Raw genomic sequence first — 23,433 nt, forward strand, 5'->3', positions numbered from 1 at the left:
GAAAATCTTCTGCGTAATCATCTCCAGTGCATGATTTTAGACTCTGAAACTGACTTCTAGCCTTCGCTTGCACTGTGCAAAGGCTCATGGGTGAATTTTTCTGTATTAAATCTTCCATCCACATAAACAACAATTTCTCCATTTCATGGATGGGTCCCTGTCGTTGTTGGGTTAAAATTGTAGACTTCATAGGTGCAGAGCATTTCACAGCTTCCCGAATTCTTTCTTTGTCCTTAAGTATCGTCGATACCGTAGAACGTTTCAAGCATCTGTTGCGTCAACACGCAACAGATGCTTGAAAGCGACTGAGTGTATGTGAGAGATAGTTATCGTACACGGGCTATTGTACCCCATAGTTATCGTACGCACAGCTGCCTGATTTATTATTAATTTATTCATTGATTTGTATTTTTTTTTTTTTTGTGGTCGTAAGTGCAGATGGTAGTAAGTCGACGACCAGGTGTAATTCCACATATACTCCTTTCTCTTTGATACTCCTGCATGTCTGTTCATCTTCCAAGTCAAAATCACATGATCACTCTCTCCAACTGGAGGCAGAGATGCCATCTCAGTTATAATCAGATCTTCTGATGCTATGACCAAATCCAAAACTCTTGAACCTCATGTTCCTTCTACCACATGTTGCCTAAGAATTTGTCACTCAAGAATTCCAGATATTCTATTCCCTTAGTACTACATGCAGTTTTCCCTTCCCAATTTATATTGCTGTAGTTCAAATTTCCCATATCAATCATTGTTTTTGCATTTGCAAAGCTCAGTTGCCTAAACATCTCCTGCTCTTCACCCTCTATTCTCCCTAGCTTATAGCAACATTCCACTAAATATCCTGCTCTCTGCCCACCTCAAACCACATATTTTCAAAATCATTAGTGCCATTGCTCTCCAAATCCTCCACCTTGTGAGAATATAACTCATCACTTATCATAAGCAGTACTCTATCTCTGCATTTTCCCTTCCTATCTTGTCGAAAAATGCTATACCCTACTAGTTCTATTCCTGTCAGTATATCATCAACCATGTCTTGAAGAGCCCAATAATTTTTGGACAGGTTGATTGTATGAGCTCCACTAGTTCATCTCCTTTATTCCAGATGCTACTGGCATTAGTATAAAGAATCAAGGCATTGTCACTGTTTCTATACCTATCATTATCCCCTCCAGACTCCACTGGATTCAGCATTACATGATGTATTCCCCCTTCTCCCAAGTGACTATTCCCACAAGAGCCCTCCCCCACTACCATCCACCCTGATAATTCTAGTTTCCCCTATATTGACACACTGATGGTCAGAGAACAAGTTCTCTCCAGATGCCTATATCCTTCTTCATTCAAATATGGGCTGTATCTCGTATACAATTCCTTTCTGTCTTCAAATTCCCTCCAAGCATCCACATAATTCAAGCTTCTCTTTTGACACAATTTGGCTATTATACCATCCATTATTGACTCTTCTCTACAGCTCTACATTATCATACCTGGGGAACACACTATCTTCCCTCTTCCATACAAGATCCTCAAATCTCTTGCCACCCAATTCACGCTGCCTCTTAAGTCATTCATGCCACCATCACAATCACCTCATCTGCCCTTTTAATTTATTGAAACATTCCCTTGAATTTTTAATCATTGTCTTGTAAATTTTAAATACAGGTTTAGTTCATAACTAAACAGATATTAAAGACAAATAAAAATCATATAAAGCAGAAGAGATGCAGCTATAAATTCTTGCAAGTCAGAAATGCTATATACAAAGAGGCACGATTATGACCACTTTTCATTTTGTTCCTCTTGTATTAGACCATTCAACTTTTGAATGATAAAAGAATCACTGTATATGTATTGTATAGATGGTAAATAATAGAAAAAATCCTAAAAAGATTTCTTGTAATTACAGTTGGCTGAAATGGTAATTCTACATTTTCTGAGCCTTATGGAAGCACTTATGGAATGTAATTCTACAGTTCTTGCAAGGGTAAATAAAATAAGAAAACTTAGTAATAAAGTTTTCTTATTAAGATAATAAAGTTAATGAATTTTTAAATACTGGTTGTTATAGTAGAATTTTTGTAATACATTTAACTCTCATTATAGCAAATTATAGAGCCCATAGAAATAGATTTTTATATGAATAGCTTGCTTTTGTGGATTTGCTTTAAACAATATTGTGCCTGTGGGAATTTAGTTGGGAATTTTTAGTGGTTTGTGCATTTGATGTTTGCTATAGTGAGAGTCAACTGTAATATGATTGGTGGCATGCATTTTATTATAAATGCATGTTTAATGTAATATAATCTCTTTATTTGTAATGTTTTTTAATATTTCTCTCTATAACCAAACTTGCAAATGTTTCTGAGTTGTCAATAATTTCAATTCATTGAATTTAAAACACACATACAAACATTTACAAGACCAGAACAAATAAAATGCTGTATGTTTTAAAAGATTTTAAGAAAAGCTAGCTAAAATATGTTTTTATGCTCAGCAGTCATCTTTGAAGGCTTGTAGAGAGCAAATGACATAAATGATCATTTATGTCATTTATATATGAGAAACTATATGAGATCTATATAGAAATTGTTTATCACGCAAGAGGGTACTAAGATTAATAAAAACTACATTCAAAAGTGACATATATTATCATATTTGCAGTCAAGTCTTGCTTTCATCAGAGACACTGTGCTATGAATAGTAAAAACTACTTATTATCCTCATACTAAAATTGAATGGAATGGATACAGCACAAAAAGAAATAATCAAACAGTAGGTTTAATCATTCCAATATTTTGTAAAATCATAATAGCACACACAAAAAACAAACACAAAACACTAAGTGGAAGAAATTAGACTGTAAAAGCCTATGAGGGATATCCTTTATGGGAGCCATTGGGTGTGAGACCCAAGAATTAGTTTCTCAAATCTTGAGAAGTTTAATACATCCATACGTATTTAAAATTAGACTATTTTTGAAATCTACTGCTGATTCTAAAAAGAGTCTTTGAAGTTTGTATTTACTATGATGAAGCATAATAGTTTTATTCCATCTGATCCTATGCAAGATATCCAAGGCATGGTCAGCTAGACAGCCTGACTGACCATAGTAGCAGTGACAGATTGGTGTATGTGTGTGTGTGTGTGTGTTCATTCATCTAGGCAGATGTTAGCAGATCTTCCATTTTACCATAATATGATAAGTTGCAAGAACAAGGAAAATTGTAAACACCTGGAACAGAGAGTGGAGAAAGAGGATCGCTAGGAGAGTGGAGAAAAGAAGCCAGCTTCAGATGAGGCTTGAAAGCAGTGCAGAGATTATATCTCTTTAAAGTTCTGGCTATTTTTTTCTGAAATGGAGGGACAGGTAATCTGTAGATCTTTTTTGGCATTGTAACCATTAGCTAGGAAGGTTTTGTGAATAGATGCAAGTTCAGCATGAAGGGAAGCCTGGGTAGTACAGGCTGCACACTGAGGTTCAGGCTGTGTTGACAAGGGTTTTGATAACACCATATTATGGATTTTTTACTGACTTTTTTTTTTTTTACTGAATTTTGAACCTTGCCTTGAACAAAACAAAATGATGGTATGAATGAGATCTGCATGCAATGCAGCAGGAAGATCAAATGCTATTAGCAATAAAGACTTTTTGAAAATGGTTCAATGTCATGAATGCAACATGTATGGGTGGTAAAATGTGAAAGATATAATTACTAAAGAAAGAAAGAGACCATGCAGAAACTCATAAGGTTTCCGCGTGGTCTCTGAAGAGAACCAACCAGTTCAAAACAGCTGTCAGGGCAGTGAAATATTTATCAAATTCACTAATAAAAGGCTAATATATGTGTGCTTGGACAGTACTCGTGTATTTTAAGTAGTGCAAGCTAAGGCAACTCAGGAATGCCAGGGATTGTATTCTCGTAAGCTCTCAGGTCAACTTATGAACTTTCATAATTTCTACAAACGTTTGGCTTAGAAATAGCATTGGATTTAATATCCACTTTAGCTATGTGAAAGATGTGTTTGGAGAGAGAGAGAGAGAGAGAGACTGAACAGAATGCAAAGAGAAGGTATGGATTTGTAGAAAGTGTGATATTTTGTTAGACTATGAGCAATATTCCCTCTAATAATTTTTACAACTGCATGGACCTGCTACTGCTCTAAGAAGAAAATTTTTGCATGACCTGACAACTGCATAGCACTTTAAAGTTTTTTGTAATGACATTTAATGATGTCGCATTTGTACAGTGCTTTCAATCTATCTCACATAACTTCAGATTTCAACTGCTAGATGACTTTAGTAAAGCATTCTCTCCAGTTAATCATTGCTTTCCCATTCATCTGAAAATGGGAAAACCTATTTCATTCTTAATGAGGACTGCCAGGCAGCCAAGATCACAACTTAGCTCGACCAATCCAACAGAAAATAAAAACTATTTAGAAAAGTAACGCATCAGGAAAAGAAACAAAAACAACCAAGTAAATGCAGCTGCAAGACAACCATTCAATGTGCATGGGAGCATGTTAATCACGGCACATATTAGAGTGAACATTGACTATGAGTTATCAGCAAATATGAAATAGACTAAAGGAATGAAAGTTACCATAAATGTGGGTGCAAAATACTGTGTGAATAATGGAATGAAAGTAAATGAGACCGAAGTAGTGAAAGAGCATATGAATGAAGAAACAGAAGTAAGATATGAAAGAAAGAGGAAACGAGACTACAGAAGTGGTAGAGAGCAAAATTTCCAGAATGCAAGATTTGAAGAATGAGTTGTTTAAAACGCAATGAAGAATAAGCATAGTGATAATTTATACTTTGTATTTTAGAAGGAAATGAGCAAGAGAGTTAGTGGTGGTTATGGAAACAAATGATTTGTTTGGACATAAGGAGAATGTAAGGATGGTTGTCAGTGTGTTGCTGACACATGACGATGATAATTTGAGATAGAGTGAGAATTACAAATGGTGTGCTGGCAAAACTATGGCAGAGGGAAGAATGAACTTGGATAAAAGTGGCAGATTGCATTTGAATGGTCTTGATGTGAGTGAACTGGAGAAACTGGTGCTAGAAGAAAGTGCAGTGAGCGATGTGAGCAAGAAATCAGAGGAAGTAAGAGGTGAAGTGAAAGACCAGGAGAGTGCAACAGATCAGATATAAATGCTTGTTAATGGAATGGAAATAGTAATAGTGTAAGAGATGAAGAGAGAACAGTAATGCAAGGGAAACGAGGGAGGAGGAAATCAGGATGGACAAGGAGACATGGCATAGAGAAAGTGGATGTTGGACATAGTGAATGTGCATATGAATAGTATCACCATAAAAATGGAATGGATCAAAATGTGAGGGAGGGGGGTAGTTGAGACTGAGGAGATAAGTAGTGATAAAAGTGATTGGCAAGGAAAAGTGTGATGTGAAAATCACCAGCAGAAGGGCTGGGGTAGGACTTGTTGAATTAATTTGCCTGAAAACTGATGCAATAAGTGAAACATGGTTGAACGAGGATGATATTCTGAAGGGAATAGAAATGGAGGAGTAAAATGTTTTTCACAAAGATAGAACGGACAGGTCCGTGCTGTTAACCTAGTGGCTATGTGCTTCGCAACCATATGCCTGGGAAAGGAATGTCCTGGGTTCGATTCCTGTCGCTGACATGAAGAGTAAGGATCATTCTCAGACATAGCCAGGTTAGCCGGTCTTGGGCTTGGACTGCAAGGTTTTTCGCCCAGTTTATCTGGGGGGTTTTCCTCCCACCAGCAGCAAACCACCCCGTGAACACGCGCATCTACAGACAGAACACACTAGGAGGCATAGGGCTAACCACCTTATCCTCAGGATTGGTGCGGCTTGGAAGGGCCTAGGATAGCTCCGTAATAGGCCTAATACGAAAAAAGAAGAAGAAAGGACAGGAAAGTTGCATAAACATTTCAGTGCTGCTGAAATATATATGCAACTTGGGTTAGTGAACAATGTCATGGCAGACAAAGACATGAAGATTATGGCCTCATTTTAGAGTTGTGAAATCATCACATCAGATTAGGGCAATGATACAGAGGACCGCAATGTTTAGAAATATAGTGGTTATGGTTCCATTGAATAACACCTTGGTCAGGCTTCATATGGATTATTGTGCACAGATTTGGTCACCTGGTTTTCATGATGATGAGGATATATTAGAAAGGGTACAGAGAAGACTCAGAAAAGTGACAACTGTTCCTTGGAATGTGGGGTACGAAGACAGATTGAGGGAATGCAATTTGCAAAGCTTTATTGTGAATAGGAGGAAAGGGGATATTATTATGAGATAAGTCGGTCAGGGATTGTTTCCAGGTTAATGCAGAAGAAATGTTTCATAGAATGAGAGAAAAAGAGGACATCCCTTGAAACTGTATAAGGAGGGTATGAGTAAAAGAATGAGGAAAAGGTTCTTTGCATGGAGTGGTTGTAAATGGCATTCATTGCTTGACAGTGTGATGAATTCATATACATTGCATAAGTTTAAAACACAGTTTGATGAATTTTGTGTGTAACAGGGTGTACGTGCATAATGACTCTTTTGACTCCATGGAGGTCTGATGTTAATAATACTAATAACATCAAATAGATAATATCAGTAATTTTTTATATTGACATAGGATAAGACTCTCACAAACTTTTTGGATAGAAAGGCAATCATTCCTATAGGCCAGTTGATGTAAAAGATGATGGCAATAGTATGCATCAACAAATAAGCTCAATGAGTGGAGGGGCGAGTAATTATAATGAGGGGATTTCAACTGTGGGAATATAAATTGGAATGGGAAAAGGACATATATAGGAGTAAGGAAATAGAATTTATGCAGTTACTAAGGAATAATTATCTGGTGGAATGTGATGGATTTTACTAGGGATTTGAGTGCTAGATCTAGTAATTGTATTAGAGAATTTGTTCATAACCATTATGACCACATTGCCACCAAATCGTGAGGAGCGATCATATGGTCTTGACCTGGGAGACAGCCAAATGTGTGGAATTTTCACTTAAGTGGAGGTATATGAGAAATTACAGGGTTGATATGTACAACAAACTTAGGAGATTTCTAGGATCAGTACCATGGCATGTGAAAACTGCATGTGAAAACTGTACTATGTTGATAGTACATGGGAAATTATTATTATCCCAAGACCTCATGGAGTCAAAGACTCATCTGGGAGGTCCTTTTATCACACACACAGTTCATCATACCATGTCTTAAACTCCTTCCAGACACCATACTCTCAGGAAAGGCATTCCAATCATTCACAACTCTGCATGAAAAAAATCTGCCTCTCACACCCTCTTTATACAATTTCCAGGGATGACCTCTGTTTCTCCCCCTCCCATTATTTTATGTAGAACTTCTTCAGCATTAATCCTATAACAACCTCTTACCAACTTGTAGGTCTCTATTATATTTCCCCTCTTCCTCCTGTCCACCAGACTCTGCAAATTACATCTTCTCAATCTTTCCTCATACTTGACATTCCAGAGGTCAGAAACTACCATAGTCAGTCGCCTTTGGACCCTTTCCAACATCTCTTCATCCTTCTGAAAAACAGGTGACCAAATCTAGGCACAATAGTCCATGTGTGGCCTAATCAAAGACTTATACAACGGAACAAGAATCTCCCTACTTCTACAAGCCGTGTCCTCCGCATCATTCCCAGAAGCCTTTGTGTTGTCTTCACAATTCTGGCTATGTGTCCCTTAAATTTCAGATCCTTATCCACTATCATCCCCAGATCTCTTATTTCTTCCACCTCCAACAATATATCCTCACCAAGTATAAATTCTGCATCCCATCTTTGTTTTTCAAATTTTAAAACCTTACATTTTGCAACATTGAACTCACATTTCCGTGCCAAATCACTCAATTTATTCAAGTCTTCTTGCAAGGCCACAACATCTTCACTACTCTTCATGGTTCTTCCCAACTTTGCATCATCTGCAAACAACTGAATATCTCCATCCAAATCTTCACCTATATCATTAATATAGAGGTTAAACAGTAATGGCCCTAAAACAGATCCCTGAGGCACTCAACTGGTGACTTTCCTTTTCCTGGATATCACTCCCCCCCCCCCATACACAACTTGTTGATACCTATCAGATAGCCAGTCTCCAATCCAATGCACTAATCTAATACCCAACCCCATCTGCTCTAGTTTCACTGTCAACTTATCATGAGGTACTCTATCAAAAGCCTTTGCAAAATCTAAGTATATTACTGTGTATCCTTCTCCTCTGTCCAAGGAAGCAGTCACTTTATTGTAATAAGTAAGTAGATTACTAAAACATGACCTCTCTTTAGCAAATCCATGCTGTCCATCAAAGATAATACCATTGTTGTCACCCCAACTCTGGATCCTTGTTCTCACCAGCTTCTCCAACAACTTAACCAACACCTGACACACAGATAGGCCTATAGTTTGATACTTGAGTTTGATCACCTCCTTTATGAAGTTGGACAATCTTGGCCCTCCTTCCACTCCTTAGGAACTTGACCGAGTGCAAGACTCTTATTAAAAAAATATGTCAATGCAGGTGTCAACTCCCTGGCACATTCCTTCAGAATATGTGGTGATATATTATCAAGTCCTACAGCCTTATTTAGTTTACACTTATTTAGTCCCACATCTAGTTTACTCAACTCCCCTTACAGTCTGTCTCTCCTCCCCATCATCAACTGCTCTCAATCTCTCTATGAAGTCACATTCACAAGATTGAAAGACCTTTATGAACTGCTCATTAAGTATCTCCACCACACATTCTGCAACAGCTATCTTTATACCATTTTCTCCAATCAATATCATCCTTCCATAATCATTCTTTCTTTTGCTGGCTACATATTGAAAGAACTCCTTAGGATTCTTTTTGGCATCATTTGCTAACTGCTGTTCATACCTCTCTTTAGCTACCCTCACCTACCAAGTCACCCTCCTTGCCCGGTCTTTGTAGACCTCATGGAATTGGTTATTTCCACTTCTCTTATGCTGCTTCAACAATGCCCTTTTTTCTCTGTATCGCATGCTTAATCTCTTTATTCATCCATCTCACACCTACCTTATTTAACCCCTTCTCACGCTTGGAATACAGTACAAATGGTAAAGGACTGTTTGAGTAGAAGTGATGGCAGACAGCATATCCTGGCATTTCAGTAAATTAAGTGGGAGATAAATGACTGAATATCATCATTAAGCTGGAACTACAAAAAAAGAAAAATTTATGGACAGAATTCAAGAAGAAATGTGACCACCAGTCACGTTAGCTGTACAAAGCACACATGGCAGAAGGGTAACCAGTATAGTAAGAAAGGCAAAAGCAGAATATGAAAGGAAATTAACAGTGCTGGCCAAAGATAATCCCAACCAGTTCTTTCAGTATGCTGCAAGTAAAAGGAAGCATGTTTATGGCAGAATGATTTTATTGAATGCAATGATAGAGAGGTAACTGAATCAGTTGAAATAATAGAATTACTAAGTGAACACTTTGCAAGAGTATATTATCAAGGTGGAGATATTGCATAATGAGAGAGGCAAGGACTTGGCTCTCAAATGAAATGGAAGTGCATAGCATATTACAGAACCTTGATGTGAATGCAGCTATGGGATTAGATGATATACTAGCTTGAGTTGTAAGACAAGGTACTAGGGAATTGGCAATGCCTTTGACAATATTGTTTAATCTAAGTCTCAGCTCTGAGTTAGTCGCAAAGGGGTTGGAAGAAGGGGAAAATAGTTCCACTGCATAAAGAAGTTCCTAGACTGATGTAGCAAATTACTGACCGATCAGCATGTTAGGAGTTGTACAAAAATGGAGAAGTTGGTCAATAGCAAAATACAGAAATGGATAGACAGAAATGGGATACTATATGGAGAGCAACATAGTTTTGTGAAAGGTAGACTGTGCCTCATTGTGTGGATCCTGTCAAAAGCTTTTGACAGGATACTACATAGAATTCTTATCAATAAATTGCAGCACATGGGGATGGATATAAAGTTGGTTAAGTGAATAAGAGGGTGGTTGATGGAGAAATATTAGGGATAGAGAAATATTAGTTTATTCAGGAGTAGAGTCCAGTAGAAGGCCTGTGAATAGTAATGTGCCACAGGGCTAAGTCCTTGAGCTGCTACTATTTAATTTCTACATTAACAATATAGGAAGGGATCTGAGAGGAATTATTCAGTTGTTTGCCAATGATGCAAAATTGGGTAGAGCAATAATTTGTTAACATTTTGTAGGATGATTTGGATAAACTGGCAATACTGATAAAGGAGAATCGATGTAAGTTTAATGTGGCAAAGTGTAAGATTATATATTTTGGGGTGAAAAGATTACTGTGTACTACATTGATTTAACTGTGCTCCAAAAAACTGATGAATCTAGGGATTTGAAGGTGTTAGTGGATGAGGAGTTAAAGACTAGAGGACACATTACAAAATGGCTAAAGCAGCTCATTGGATTACTTGGTTACTGAAGAATACTCTGGCAAGCAGGTTATTATACCTCTTTATCAAGTCTCAGTAAGACCCATCTTGACTACTGCACACAAATTAGGTCATCTGGGTTTCTTGGCCATGAAGAGGAGAAGGTGGAGAGGATCAGAGGCGAATAACTAAGATGGTGGTAAGTCTATGGAATGAACCGTATGAGGACAGGTTGAAGAGTTGTGAGTTACAGAAACTGATTGACAGGTGGAAAAGGGGTGATATGATTGAGCATATAAATTACTGAGGAGTTTTTGAAAGATTAATTCAAAGGAAATATTTCAGAACAGGTCTGGTGGTGGGAGAACTAGGGGCCATCCTTAGAAAGTGAATAAGCATGTATTTAGCAAAGGTGTTGAAACTAGATTTTTTGCTTAGAGAGTGGTGAATGAGTGGAATAGGAGTCTGTTGTGGGTGCCATGATTGTGAATGAGTTCAAAACAGAATATGATAGATACTGTGCAAATGTTGGATAGTGCTTCACACGATGTTTGGCGCCTCCCTCTGATGAGACTAAGGACTTCATGGAGTAGTAGCCCATAATAATAATGGAAATATGGCTTCTTCGTTACTTCAACCTTGGTATCACTTCTGGATCTGGCTCCTACTGATGAAACCGCAATAGTGGTTGAAACATGTCTGGGTACTGGTCCTTCCCATGATGTTTAGCATTATACATGTCCATAAGGATATGTGTTTTGCATTATGGGATACTAAGGCAGCTGATGTGAAGTCATTAGACTCTATATCTACATCAAATGCCTCTATAGCACAATTGGAAGAACATCAATACATTGTGCCCTTCGATTGGAAAAGGCCTAAGTTTGATTCTCATTTTGACGGGAGGAATCTTTATATGGAATTTTTCAATTGAAGGTGAGTTAGCCAATCTCGTACAGAGGTAGTAGGGTTTTTATTCCTGAAAACTCAGGTTTTTCAGCCTGCATACACACAAATCGGCCCTTCAGAACACATGCAATTTGCAGACAAAAAAAAATACTGGTGGTGGGCAGTAAATTGCATTGATGTAGATGATGATGATGATGATGATAGTAGTAGAGGTTTGATGGAGGCGGAGATGGAGAGCTGTAGAGTAGGTGTCCTCTCTCAATGGGTCTTCAGACTCCTTGGAGGTGTCACAAAATAAAAAAATAAAAATATACAAGTGGCTCAGTTGTGAAGTGATTTCACCCCAAACTTATTCTTGGATAAAGAATGAGACCAAGAATATAATTTATTGTCACTAGAATTTAAAGTGATAGTTTTTCTCCATCTGATCCTATGTGAAGGAGTATCCAGAGCATGGTGTGCCAATCCTGACTAGCCATACAGATGATCTCAAATGTAATTTAAGTCTAGGCTCTAAGTTAGTCCCAAGGGGTAGAAAGAGGGGAAAAATAGCTTCACTGCATAAAGGAGGTTCCTAGACTGATGTAGCAAATTATCGACCAATCAGCATATCAGGAGTTGTAGTCAAGGTACTGGAGAAGTACCTTTATAGCATAACTATGAAGCACTCTCCCAACCTCAACAAGTATGGTTGTATTAATTTACCAAAGATCTGGGAGACTGTCATTTTAAGACCTAATAGCCGAACTTCTCTGAATTAACTTTGTATTTATCTGACCCATAGAAGCCACCACATAAGTACATTAGGTGTCAGTTACAATTTAAATTGTTTCTACAATTACTTGGTTTAGTGCTGTGTGCTTGTCACAGTTATCATTGTGCCCTGATGATGCTGGATAGAAAACCAGAGAAATATTAGTGAGTTTAATAAATGTATTTTTTTTCACTTGGATTAGTTATACTGCTAAGCTTTATTATGGATAATGAACAACACCTAAGCCTTTCTGTACAAGTTTGGTAAACAGCAGCGAGAGATAGGGATAAAAGTTTGTGTTTTTGTAGTTGGTAAGAGATTAAAAATTTTGTTGATTAAAAAATATGTGGATATCAGGCGAAACCTCTTCAAGATTTTCTGCTAATAGTTTCAGAAATGTCTGAAATGTGTAGGATTGGAACACTGCATTTCATCCTTCAGTGTAGAGTTGTAAGAGTATTATTTGCTGAATATAAAGTTCTACTTCTTCCTTTTTCGTATTAGGCCTATTGGCCTGTTCAGCCCTTCCTTCCCAAGGATAAGGTGGTTAGCTCTATGCCTCCTGGTGTGTCCTATGTCTGTAGATGTGTGTTCAGGGGGCCAGTTCGCCTGTTGTGGAGGATGAAAAAAACTGAGTTTCGGGGGTGGGGGGAAAAAAAACCATACCTCTGTATGAGACTGGCTAACCCACCTTTTTTCGAAAGAGACCAGATAAAGGTTCCTCACATCACTGATGGGAATTGAACAGGTCTTTCCAACCAAAGGGCTTCATCTATACCGACTGAGCTACGGAGGCTCCTTTAAAATATTCCTGTAGAAAGAAAACACAAAATACCTTTATGAGTTCTGTCAGGACAATATAAGCAGATGAAGTTGCATCCGACAGAAAACTGACCTATAGCAACGTTCCTGACAGCACTGGGCCTATTATATGTATGCTGGGCTTTTAATAGAGCCCTTTGGAAAAGCTACAAACGTATTGCTTGAGATCATCCAATTCATTAATTTCTTAAATATGATGATAGACTTTTTCATCTCAATAAGAAATATTAAGAAAAAATCTTTCATTTTAATTTAAAAAATCATTTGTTCTTCTGCTTCAGCCACACAACAGGAGTTTTGATTTTGAGAAGCTCCTGTTGTGTGGCTGAAGTAGAAGAACAAATGTTTGTGCACTGCCAATTAAGGATCAGACAACTCCAGTTTTCTAGGATATATGATGAGTAGAACTTTCTATGTATCTGCTAGTCAAAGTAGGATTTTGATATACACTTCTTGGAAAGACTTCAACAGACACATAGTGTGAGGAACAAACAGCTACAGCGAGTCAAAGTGTGGTGATGTTCATGTCCACAAATCACACAGTTACAGCAGCAGCCTTATGGCATGGTGCATTGTCTTGCTGAAAGAGACAATGATCAAAATGCCACAAAGTAGGAAGTATTACATTGTCCACAATGTTCAGATACCTCTCGGAGTTCGATGTTCATGGTACCACAAACAGAGATCCAAGGACAAACCAGGAAAAAACAGCACCATACCGTCACACCACTACCTCTGAATTTTCATAATTGGAGTTACATGCTCTGGTAAGAGATGTTCACCAAGCATCCACACACAAACACACACACACACACACACATGTTCCAGTTGATACCCAGAACTCCACATTCAACACGTCGGTTGACGAATGGCAGTTTTTATATATTATCTTTCACAGCACCCTATATGAGTGTGGTGGATCATCTATTGCAAGTAGCACTTGCATTTCCCCCATTCTCCCTGCACTTCCATCTCAATATGGTATCACTGACTGTTGACCTGGCGTGGCCCAATTTTTCAAAAATTTACCAAACAGATAGGCCTGCAACATGCACCTATGACAATACCTCTTTCAAAGTATCAGTTCCTTTCTCACAGCCATTTCACCTGAGCAGTTGCACTGACTTGGGGAGCATCATATTCCTCTAATTTATACTGGCTACAAACATGTGACTCATTACATGACACAATGCACCTTGCCTATGGGATGTCCACTGACTTCTTTCCAAGCAGTGTACACTGGTTGATAAGTAAGATGTCTAAGAAGATTAAACTCCCAGAACTCTCCTTTCTTGAATATGTGGTGGTGATGAAAGGTAGTTAGTTCCTTTATGAGAAAGAGATCAGATGACAAATACATTGTATACATTATCTCTTACCAACTGCAGAAGTGGTAAAAACGTTTTTTACTTCTGTGTTTTATTAGTGTTTTCCGGATTCCTTATGAACAACTTTGGACAGATAAACTGTTCTGTACTGTAGAGAAGGGGGGTTAAAAAAAAAAAAAAATTAGTGAACATTGGTACTACATTGAATACCTAAACCTCAAAATTTGGGTCTTGCACAACACAAAATTAATACAATATCTTTTGGAATGATGCTTGCATTCTTTATAAAAATAGTTTAATGCATGAATGTCTTGCTTTGAAAAGTTCAACAGTCCTGTTACATTATTCTAACTTAATCAATGACTGCCTCTTTATGCCAAAAGTATGGGAGATTCTCGTGTATTTGTAATATCAAAAATTATTCATTATCTATTTGATATGACCCTTCTTATAGTGGCACTTGCTGTTATAGGTAAGCTGACTGTATGTGTCTTGTATTTTGCAACTTTGATTTCTTTTTGTTCCAAACTGATGATGTATTTTCAGTAGGAAGTATTTGTTTACTGATTTTCATGTACTGACTTTCCAAAGTTATATATGTCTAACATATTTCACTATCTACATTATTTGTTTTTGTTGACCAAAAAACTGATTTTTTTATTTATTATTTATATTTTTACAGTTACTTCCCATGTGGATTCCTGTACTTTATAGTTACCAAGGGCAGGTAAGATGACATTTAACTTCTTCCTTTTGCACTATTATATATAAAAGTTCATCTTGGTTGACAATCATCTGTGAAACATTTTAGAACTCTAGGCATACATAGAAGCCAAAAGGATTTTTAACAATTAATGTTGATGATTATTATCATCAACATTAATTGTACAATATTATCTTCACCTGTTATATTATCTCCTACAGGTTCAAAGACTTTTTCTGACAATTTTATTTTTAAAAATCTAAAAACCTTTTGCATCTTGGTCTGTTTTTCTCCATGCAGCATTTAAAATAATAGGTCTAATGATTGTCTTGTATATTTCTATTTTAACTCTCCTTGACAGATTTTGGAAGATAATAAATTAGTATTATTGTTGTTATTATTATAAACTCTGGTAACAGTATATATATATATATATATATATGTTAAAGATACCAAGAAATTTTATATTTTATATACTTAGTTTCAATCCTTTGTCCCTAGTAAGCAAAACAAAGTTTTGGTCATGAAATATATTCACATCTGATCTACTTGTATATAGAGGCTAATGACTTCATATCACTTGCCTTAGTATGTGTCCCATAATGCAAAGTACACCCCCTTTCAGACGTGTATAATACAATGCATAATGGGAAGGACCACTACACAGACCAGTTTCGACCTTTATTGAATGTTCAAGTACAGGTCAAACACCAAAAACTCAGTGTTGTTCCCCTCAGTAACAGGCTCACCTTGCCACTGAAAAGAACTCTCAGAACCGGTTGGCTCTACACTGTGGCAGGCTCACTCAACCACTGAGCAGAGCTACTCAGTTGCTCATATCTCATCTGAGGGGTAACAGCTGTGCCTCAGTTAACTTCATGGGCTACAGCATTTCCATTCATTACGTCCCCCCCACACACACCTAAGACCTGGGTGACAGCAACAGCCGAGTCTCAGTTAAAAACTTCATGGGCCACAGCATTGCCATTCACCACTCAAGCTTCCAACCGGTTTCGACCTTTATTGAGGTCTCATCAGTGGGAGCCGGACCCAGAAGTGGTGATACTAAGGCAGAAGCAATGGAGAAGTCATATTTACCTATACAAGTTGCTAGAAGGTGCACCACCTTATTATTAAATTACTCTGGATTTAGAGAAAGATGTTGGAAGTTTTTTAACCAAGTAGGAAAAAAAAAAACTTCCAACATCTTTCTCTAAATTCAGAATAATTTAATAATTAGGTGGTACACCTTTTGGCAACTCGTATAGGTAAATATGACTTCTCCATTGCTTCTGCCTTAGTTTCACCACTTCTGGGTTTGGCTCCCACTAACGAGACCTCAATAAAGGTCTGGTAAGAAACTGGTCTGGGTAGTGGCCCCTCCCTTAATGCATAGCATTATACATGTCCGCAAGGAGATGTGCTTTGCATTATGGGAGATTCTGAGACAAGGAGTGATGAGTGCTTGGTCCACCTTTACCATGAGTGCCTCAGTCCTGAAGATGCTTCAGGCCAAACTTTGTTTGCTTACACTTGGATATAGGATTAAACTAAATTTATTATAGTCTAACCCAGTGGGGAAAAAAAAAAAACCAACATCTTTCTCTAAATCTAGAGTAATTTAATAATAAGGTGGTACACCTTTGGCAACTCGTATAGGTAAGTATGACTTCTCCGTTGCTTCTGCCTTAGTATCACCACTTCTGGGTCTGGCTCCCACTGACGAGACCTCAATAAAGTTTGAAACTGGTCTGGGTAGTGGCCCTTCCCTTAATGCATAGCATTATACATGTCTGCTAGGAGACGTGCTTTGCATTATGGGAGATGCTGAGACAAGAGAGCTTGGTCCACCTTTACCATGAGTTGCCTCAGTCCTGAAGATACTTCAGGCACAAACTTTGTTTGCTTACACTTGGATCAAGGATTAAACTAAATTTATTATAGTCTAACCAAGTGGGAAAAAAAAACTTCCTAGAATAACATTTAATTAATATTTTCAATATTTTGGCAAAGTCAAATTGCAAATATCAGGGAACAGTAAACAAATTGATACAGGCCCTACACATGAATGTTAATGTGTTCTTTAGTGATGAGAGAGCTGAGAGTGATGAGACCAACCGTATGGAATTATTAAAACACTATACAACCAGGCAATGTCTTCATACTCCCACCAAATCCAAGAAATATTATAACTCCAAAACCATGCTCTTGCTCCACGCCTCCAGAACAGAGACTGCACCAAATCTATTACCATCCCACGTATCCAAAGCACATCTGAAAAACTAGCAAAAATCCTAAAAAGATATGATCTTGTAACCAATTGCAAACCATATAAAAAATGGGCATCACTCATCCATTCTCCCAAAGACCAGCCACCGTCTCTAGACTTGCCAGGTGTCTACCAGCTATCATGCAGTTGTAAGCTGTCCTACTATGGTCAAACAAGTGGGACAGCCAACATCAAATTTGCTGAAAACAAAGACTACAGTCACTCAGGTATGACTGACTATGTCTTGGATACCCACCATGAGATACAGTGGAAAAGGATATCTTACTTCAAAGGAGACAACTTTAAATACGAAAGATTATCTTAGAATGTGCCCCAGCCTTAAGAAACTACCCAAATTGGAACAAATTTGGTTGTATGAAACTGCCTCAAATCTAAAAAGCACTTCTTAGAACTTCAACTGAACAGCCAAGAACATCCATTTCAGTATTTACAACTTTAGACTTGTCTTATTTGTTCTGCTTCAGTCATACTTACTATGTGTGGTTCCTGTGTGCATTATCAATTGTTCATTGTTTCCTGATGATGATGGTAATTTGACATGTCTAAAATTCTGGAAATATCGATTAAAAGTTATTCTAATCGATATTTCCAGAATTTTGGACACGTCAAATTACCATCATCAGGGAACAATGAACAAATTGATAATTAATATATAGTGAATGTTGCAACTTCTTCAAGCAATATCATCAATATTACTAACACCAGACCTCCATACTCAGTCATCATGAGAGGTGTACAATATCACACACAAAGTTCATCAAAACTTATTCAATGTGTCACCATTCACCACGCTCTCAGGCAATGCATTCTACTCGTGACCATTCTACATGCAAAGAACCTTTACCTCACTCCTTTGCTCACACACACAACTTTCAGATGTTACCTTGTTCTGCTCCTTTCTTCCATTCTATGAAATGTTTCTTTACATTAACCCTGACCAACTTATATGTCTCAATCATATCCCCTCTCTTCTTCTTCCTATTTACAAGGCTTTGCAAATGGCATTTTCTCAATCTATCTTCATACTCCCACATTCCAAAGATCATTTGCCACATTTGTGAATCTTCTTTGGATCCTTTCTAATATATTCTCATCACTATAAAAACCAGATGACCAAATCTGTGCACAGTAATCCATATGAGGCCTAATCAAGGCCTTACATAATGGAATATTACCTTCTTATTTCTAAACATTAAAGTCCTTGTATCATTGCCGTAATCTGATGTGATGACTTCACATCAGATTACGGCAAAATGTCCTTGTATGTCATTAATATACAAGTTGAACAACAATGCCACCAAAACAGATCCCACATTCGCCCAATCCCATCTGCTTCAATTTAGTTATCAACTTGTGGTGTGACAATCTATTAAAAGCCTTTGCAAAATCTACATGGCGATGGTTCCCCTGTATTGGGCTTTGATCAGGCCACATATGGACTACTATTATTACTATTCTGGGCAACTCCAAGGAGTCTACGGACTCATCGAGGGAGGCCCTAACATCATGTCAAGAACAACTATTCGACATTCACACAGTATCTATCATACCTCGCCTTGAACTCATTCATGGTCGTAGCACCCACAACAGACTCTGGCAGCTTATTCCACTTATTCACCACTGTCCAAGTAAAAAACCTACCTCTAACACACCTGCTAACCACATTCTTGTCCAGCTTCCATCTATGGCCCCTAGTCCTCTCACCACCAGTCCTATTCTCAAAAATATCTTCTGGATTAATCTTATAGAAACCCTTCAGTAATTTGAATGTCTCAATCATATCACCCCTTTTCTGCCTATCAACCAATTTTTGCAACCCACAAATCTTCAACCTGTTCTCATAAGGTTCATTCCACAGACCTGCTATCATCTTGTTCACTCGTCTCTGGATCCTCTCCTCCACCTCCCCATCAAGAAGAAACCCTGGTGCCCATATCTGGGCACAATAGTCTAGATGGGGTCTTATCAAGGCTCGATACAGAGGAACAATAACTTGTTTGTCTCTGCTTGTTAAAGTATTTTTCAGAAGCCAAGTGATTTGATGAGCTGATTTAGCCACGTTTGAAATGTTCCCCCTAAACTTCAACTCCCTATTCACCAACATTCCCAAATCCCTTGCCTCGTCAATCTCCTGGAGTACAGTTCCACCAATGTGGTATACTGCTGCTAATCTTTCCACCTCAAAATGCATAACCTTACACTTTGCTACATTAAATTGACATCCATTTTCCCTAGCCCCAGTCCTCCAAACTATCCAAATCATCCTGTAAAATTTTGACATCCTGTGCACTCACAATTGCTCTACCCAACTTTGCATCATCAGCAAACAAGTGAACACTTCCTCTCAGATCCTTTCCTATATCATTGATGAACAAATTGAAAAGTAGTGGTTCAAGAACAGAGCCCTGCGGCACACCACTGGTCACAAGTCGTCTTTTGGACTCAACTCCTGAATAAACCACTCTCTGGTATCTCGCCATCAACCACCCTCCTATCCATCTCACCAACCCTATATCCATCCCCATCTGCTCCAGTTTACTGATTAGAGTTCCATGTGGTATCCTGTCAAAGGCTTTTGCAAGGTCCAGTAGAATCACTGTAAACCCATTACCCTTATCCAGTTCAGCCGTCACTGTGTTATAAAACGTGAGCAAGTTACTGAGGCATGATCTACCCTTCACAAAACCATGTTGTCCCCCATACAATATCCCATTTTCATCTATCCACTCCTGTATTCTTTTCTTGACTAATTTATCCAGACCTTGACAACGATTCCTGATATGCTAATCGGTCGGTAATTTACAACAGCAATCTTGGAACCTCCTTTATGCAGTGGAACTATTCCTCCCCCCTCTTTCCATCCCCTTGGGACTAACCCAGACCCAAGACTCAAATTAAACAAAATGGTCAAGGATACTGACAATTCTTTAGCTGCTTCACGTACGACATGAGCTGGTATACTATCCAATCCCACAGATGTATTGACATTGAGGTTATGCAATAGACTACTCACCTCCACTTCATTCACCACAATTCCCATATAAGCTGTTGGTTCATTCATTTCTGCAATGTCACCACCTGAATGATATATTCTTGCAAAGTGCTCACTCAGTAACTCAACTATATCAACTGATTCAGTTACCTCCCTACCATTGGCATTCTTTAAAATCATTCTGCCATATACATTTTTTCTTTTACTTGCAACATATCGAAAAAACTGTTTAGGATTCTCTTTAGCCTGCATGGCCAATGTTCTTTCGTAATCCTTTTTTGCTTTTCTTACCACACTCGTTACCCTTCTGGCCTGCACTCTATACCGTTCATGTGCCTGCCGGTCACCTTTCTCCTTAAATTCCCCCCATAGTTGTTTCTATTTTTGCAACTGCTTAATGGTGTTATTCATCCATTTAACCCCTACTTGATTTATTATTCGGACTCTAGGTATACAGTCTAGGTATACAGCCATTGCTTCATGCAAACACTTCTTAACTGCCTCCCATGCACTATCAACTTCTAGCCCTTGCAGTTGTACATGCCATGGCACTGAACTAATCAAACTCCTAAGCTTGTCATACTTACCAGCCCGATAATTTTACATGTAGAGAGTTTATTTTTCACTTGGTTAGACATTAATAAGTTTAGTTTAATCCTTTATCCAAGTGTGAGCAAACAAAGTTTGCGCCTGAAAGTATCTTCAGGACTGGGGTAAGGTAGCGCAACACCAGGTAACTCGTTGCAAAGGTGAAGAAAGCTCTCATCACTCCTATCTCAGTATCTCCCGTAATGCAAAGCACATCTCCTTGCGGATATGTGTAATGCTATGCATTAGGCAAGGGCCACTATCCATACCAGTTTCGACCTTTATTGAGGTCTCGTCAGTGGGAGCCAGGCCCAGTAGTGGAGATACAAAGGCAGAAGCAATGAGAGGTCATCCTAACCTATAGAAGTTGCCAAAGGGTGTGCAACCTTATTATTAAATTACTCCAGATTCAGAGAAAGATGTTGAGAGTTTATTTTTCACTTGGTTAGACATTAATAAGTTTAGTTTAATCCTTTATCCAAGTGTGAGCAAACAAAGTTTGTGCCTGAAAGTATCATCAGGACTGGGGTAAGGTAGTGCAACACCAGGCAACTTGTTGCAAAGGTGAAGAAAGCCTTTGTATCTCCACTACTGGGCCTGGCTCCCACTGACGAGACCTCAGTAAAGGTCGAAACCGGTATGGGTAGTGGCCCTTGCCTAATGCATAGCGTTACACATATCCGCAAGGAGATGTGCTTTGCATTAGGGGAGATACTGAGATAGGAGTGATGAGAGCTTTCTTCACCTTTGCAACGAGTTTCCTGGTGTTGCACTACCTTACCCCAGTCCTGAAGATACTTTCAGGCGCAAACTTTGTTTGCTCACACTTGGATAAAGGATTAAACTAAACTTATTAATAATTCCACATGTAGCCTGTCTTAATTGTAAATTCCACACCTTTAGCCAACTCCCAAGTCAAGACCCTATGATCACTCTCACCAATTGGTGTCAGTGTGGTCATATTTGTTACAGCCAAATCCTCAGATGCAATTACTAGGTCAAGCACTCTCTGACCCCTAGTATTTTCCATTACATGCTGTCGCAGATAGTTATCCCTTAATAACTGCATAAAATCCAATTCCTTCCTCTCGTGTGTCCTCTCCTCACTCCAATCAATGCGACCATAGTTGAAATCTCCCATAATAATTACCCTCCTTCCACTCATTTCTTCTATTTGCTTGTGCATACTATCTCCACCATCTTTTCCATCACCTGGTCTATAGCAGCACCCAATTGTATATTTTGTTCTGCTAGCCACAATCTCACACCAAATAGCCTCAAATGTGCTCTTTTCTCTATCCTGCAATTCAACTTCTATTCTCCTTGGCTGCAGCTCATCAGCTATCATCAACAATACTCCTCCCCCCATTTTATTCTCCCTGTCATTCCTGAACACACTATACCCATCACATTCAATCCCACTAGCTATATCATCTACAGTCAGCCATGTTTCACTAATGCCAATAACCTGTGGTCTGGAAGTGCCAATCATGGCCAAAAATTCTTCCTTCTTGTTCCTAATACTCCTAGCATTAGTGTACATGAATTTCAGACCCCCCATTAGCCCCATCCCTACCTTGATGCCTTATACTAACTATCCCATTCTGATATGTTGTCCTTATTCGCTCGTGCATATTATACTCATTCATACACTCAACTGTCTCCCTAAGGTCTGCATATCTACCCCCCCCCAATAAATCTAGTTTCCCTGATTCTGCACATCCACTTCATTCAACAACACTTTTTCAAGTCTCCTTACACCGAATCCATTCAAATGCAAGCCATCCATCTTATATAGATCCTTTTGCCCATTGAACTCACTCCACACATCCACAAATTCTACACCACTCATCATACATAACCCACGCATAAAGTCATTTGCAATTATGGCCCTCCTTTTAAACACTTCACTGTCATACCGCAGAAAAAGACTAATCATCCTAACTCTCTCACTCCTTTCTTTTGCTACCTCAAACAATTCATTCAGGTCCTCTATCATTTCCATTTTATCTCCTTTCAAAATCATTCGTACCTGCAACAACAATCGTTTCTTTCACCCTTTCCTTTTGCTCTCTAATAGACTCAGTTATGTCCTTGATGGTCGCACCAGGTTGGTATGATTTTGTCAAATCCTCTACTAACACACCTCGTACTAACGAATCTCCATACAGCACTCTCTCCTTCATTTTGTTTAAGTTAACACTCATACTCTTATTTTTCCCATCATACTTTTTATTATTGGCTGGTACACTCAGTAGACTTTTGTTCATACGTTCTAGCTGCCGCTTTGCTCTTTGTATTGCTCCGCTCAACAACGCGATGTCACTCATAGCATCTATCTCATCTTTTTTATTTTCTGTTAAACCATTAATTTGCTCTGTATTAATACCATCATTCACACTTTCTACATTCACGCCCTCACAGTTCTCTGGTACAACCTCACCATTTCTGTCATATCACTATTTTCTTCATTCTGAAGTTTGACAAAAATATCACACTCACGACCTGAAATACACTTTAATTCCTCATTTTCCTTACATTTTCTACACACATTCACTCCTGTATTATCATCTAACCATACACCAACC

At 38.3% G+C, this 23,433-nt stretch overlaps 1 protein-coding gene across 1 annotated transcript in view; it reads left to right on the forward strand.

Annotated features, from left to right (window-relative positions):
- Nucleotides 1-23,433, forward strand: part of unc79 (UNC-79 domain-containing protein) — a 1,277,183-nt gene that overhangs the window by 1,252,388 nt on the left and 1,362 nt on the right. The window contains exons 54-55 of the mRNA XM_090395893.1: nt 1,916-1,993; nt 14,955-14,999. Of these exons, the coding sequence (XP_090252019.1) occupies nt 1,916-1,993; nt 14,955-14,999 (123 nt within the window). The remainder of the gene's footprint in view (nt 1-1,915; nt 1,994-14,954; nt 15,000-23,433) is intronic.

The sequence above is a fragment of the Typopeltis vanoorti genome, chromosome 1, assembly GCF_054136105.1.
Source record: "Typopeltis vanoorti isolate ZY-2024b chromosome 1, IOZ_Tvanoo_1.0, whole genome shotgun sequence".
NCBI classification, from domain to species: Eukaryota; Metazoa; Arthropoda; class Arachnida; order Uropygi; family Thelyphonidae; genus Typopeltis; species Typopeltis vanoorti.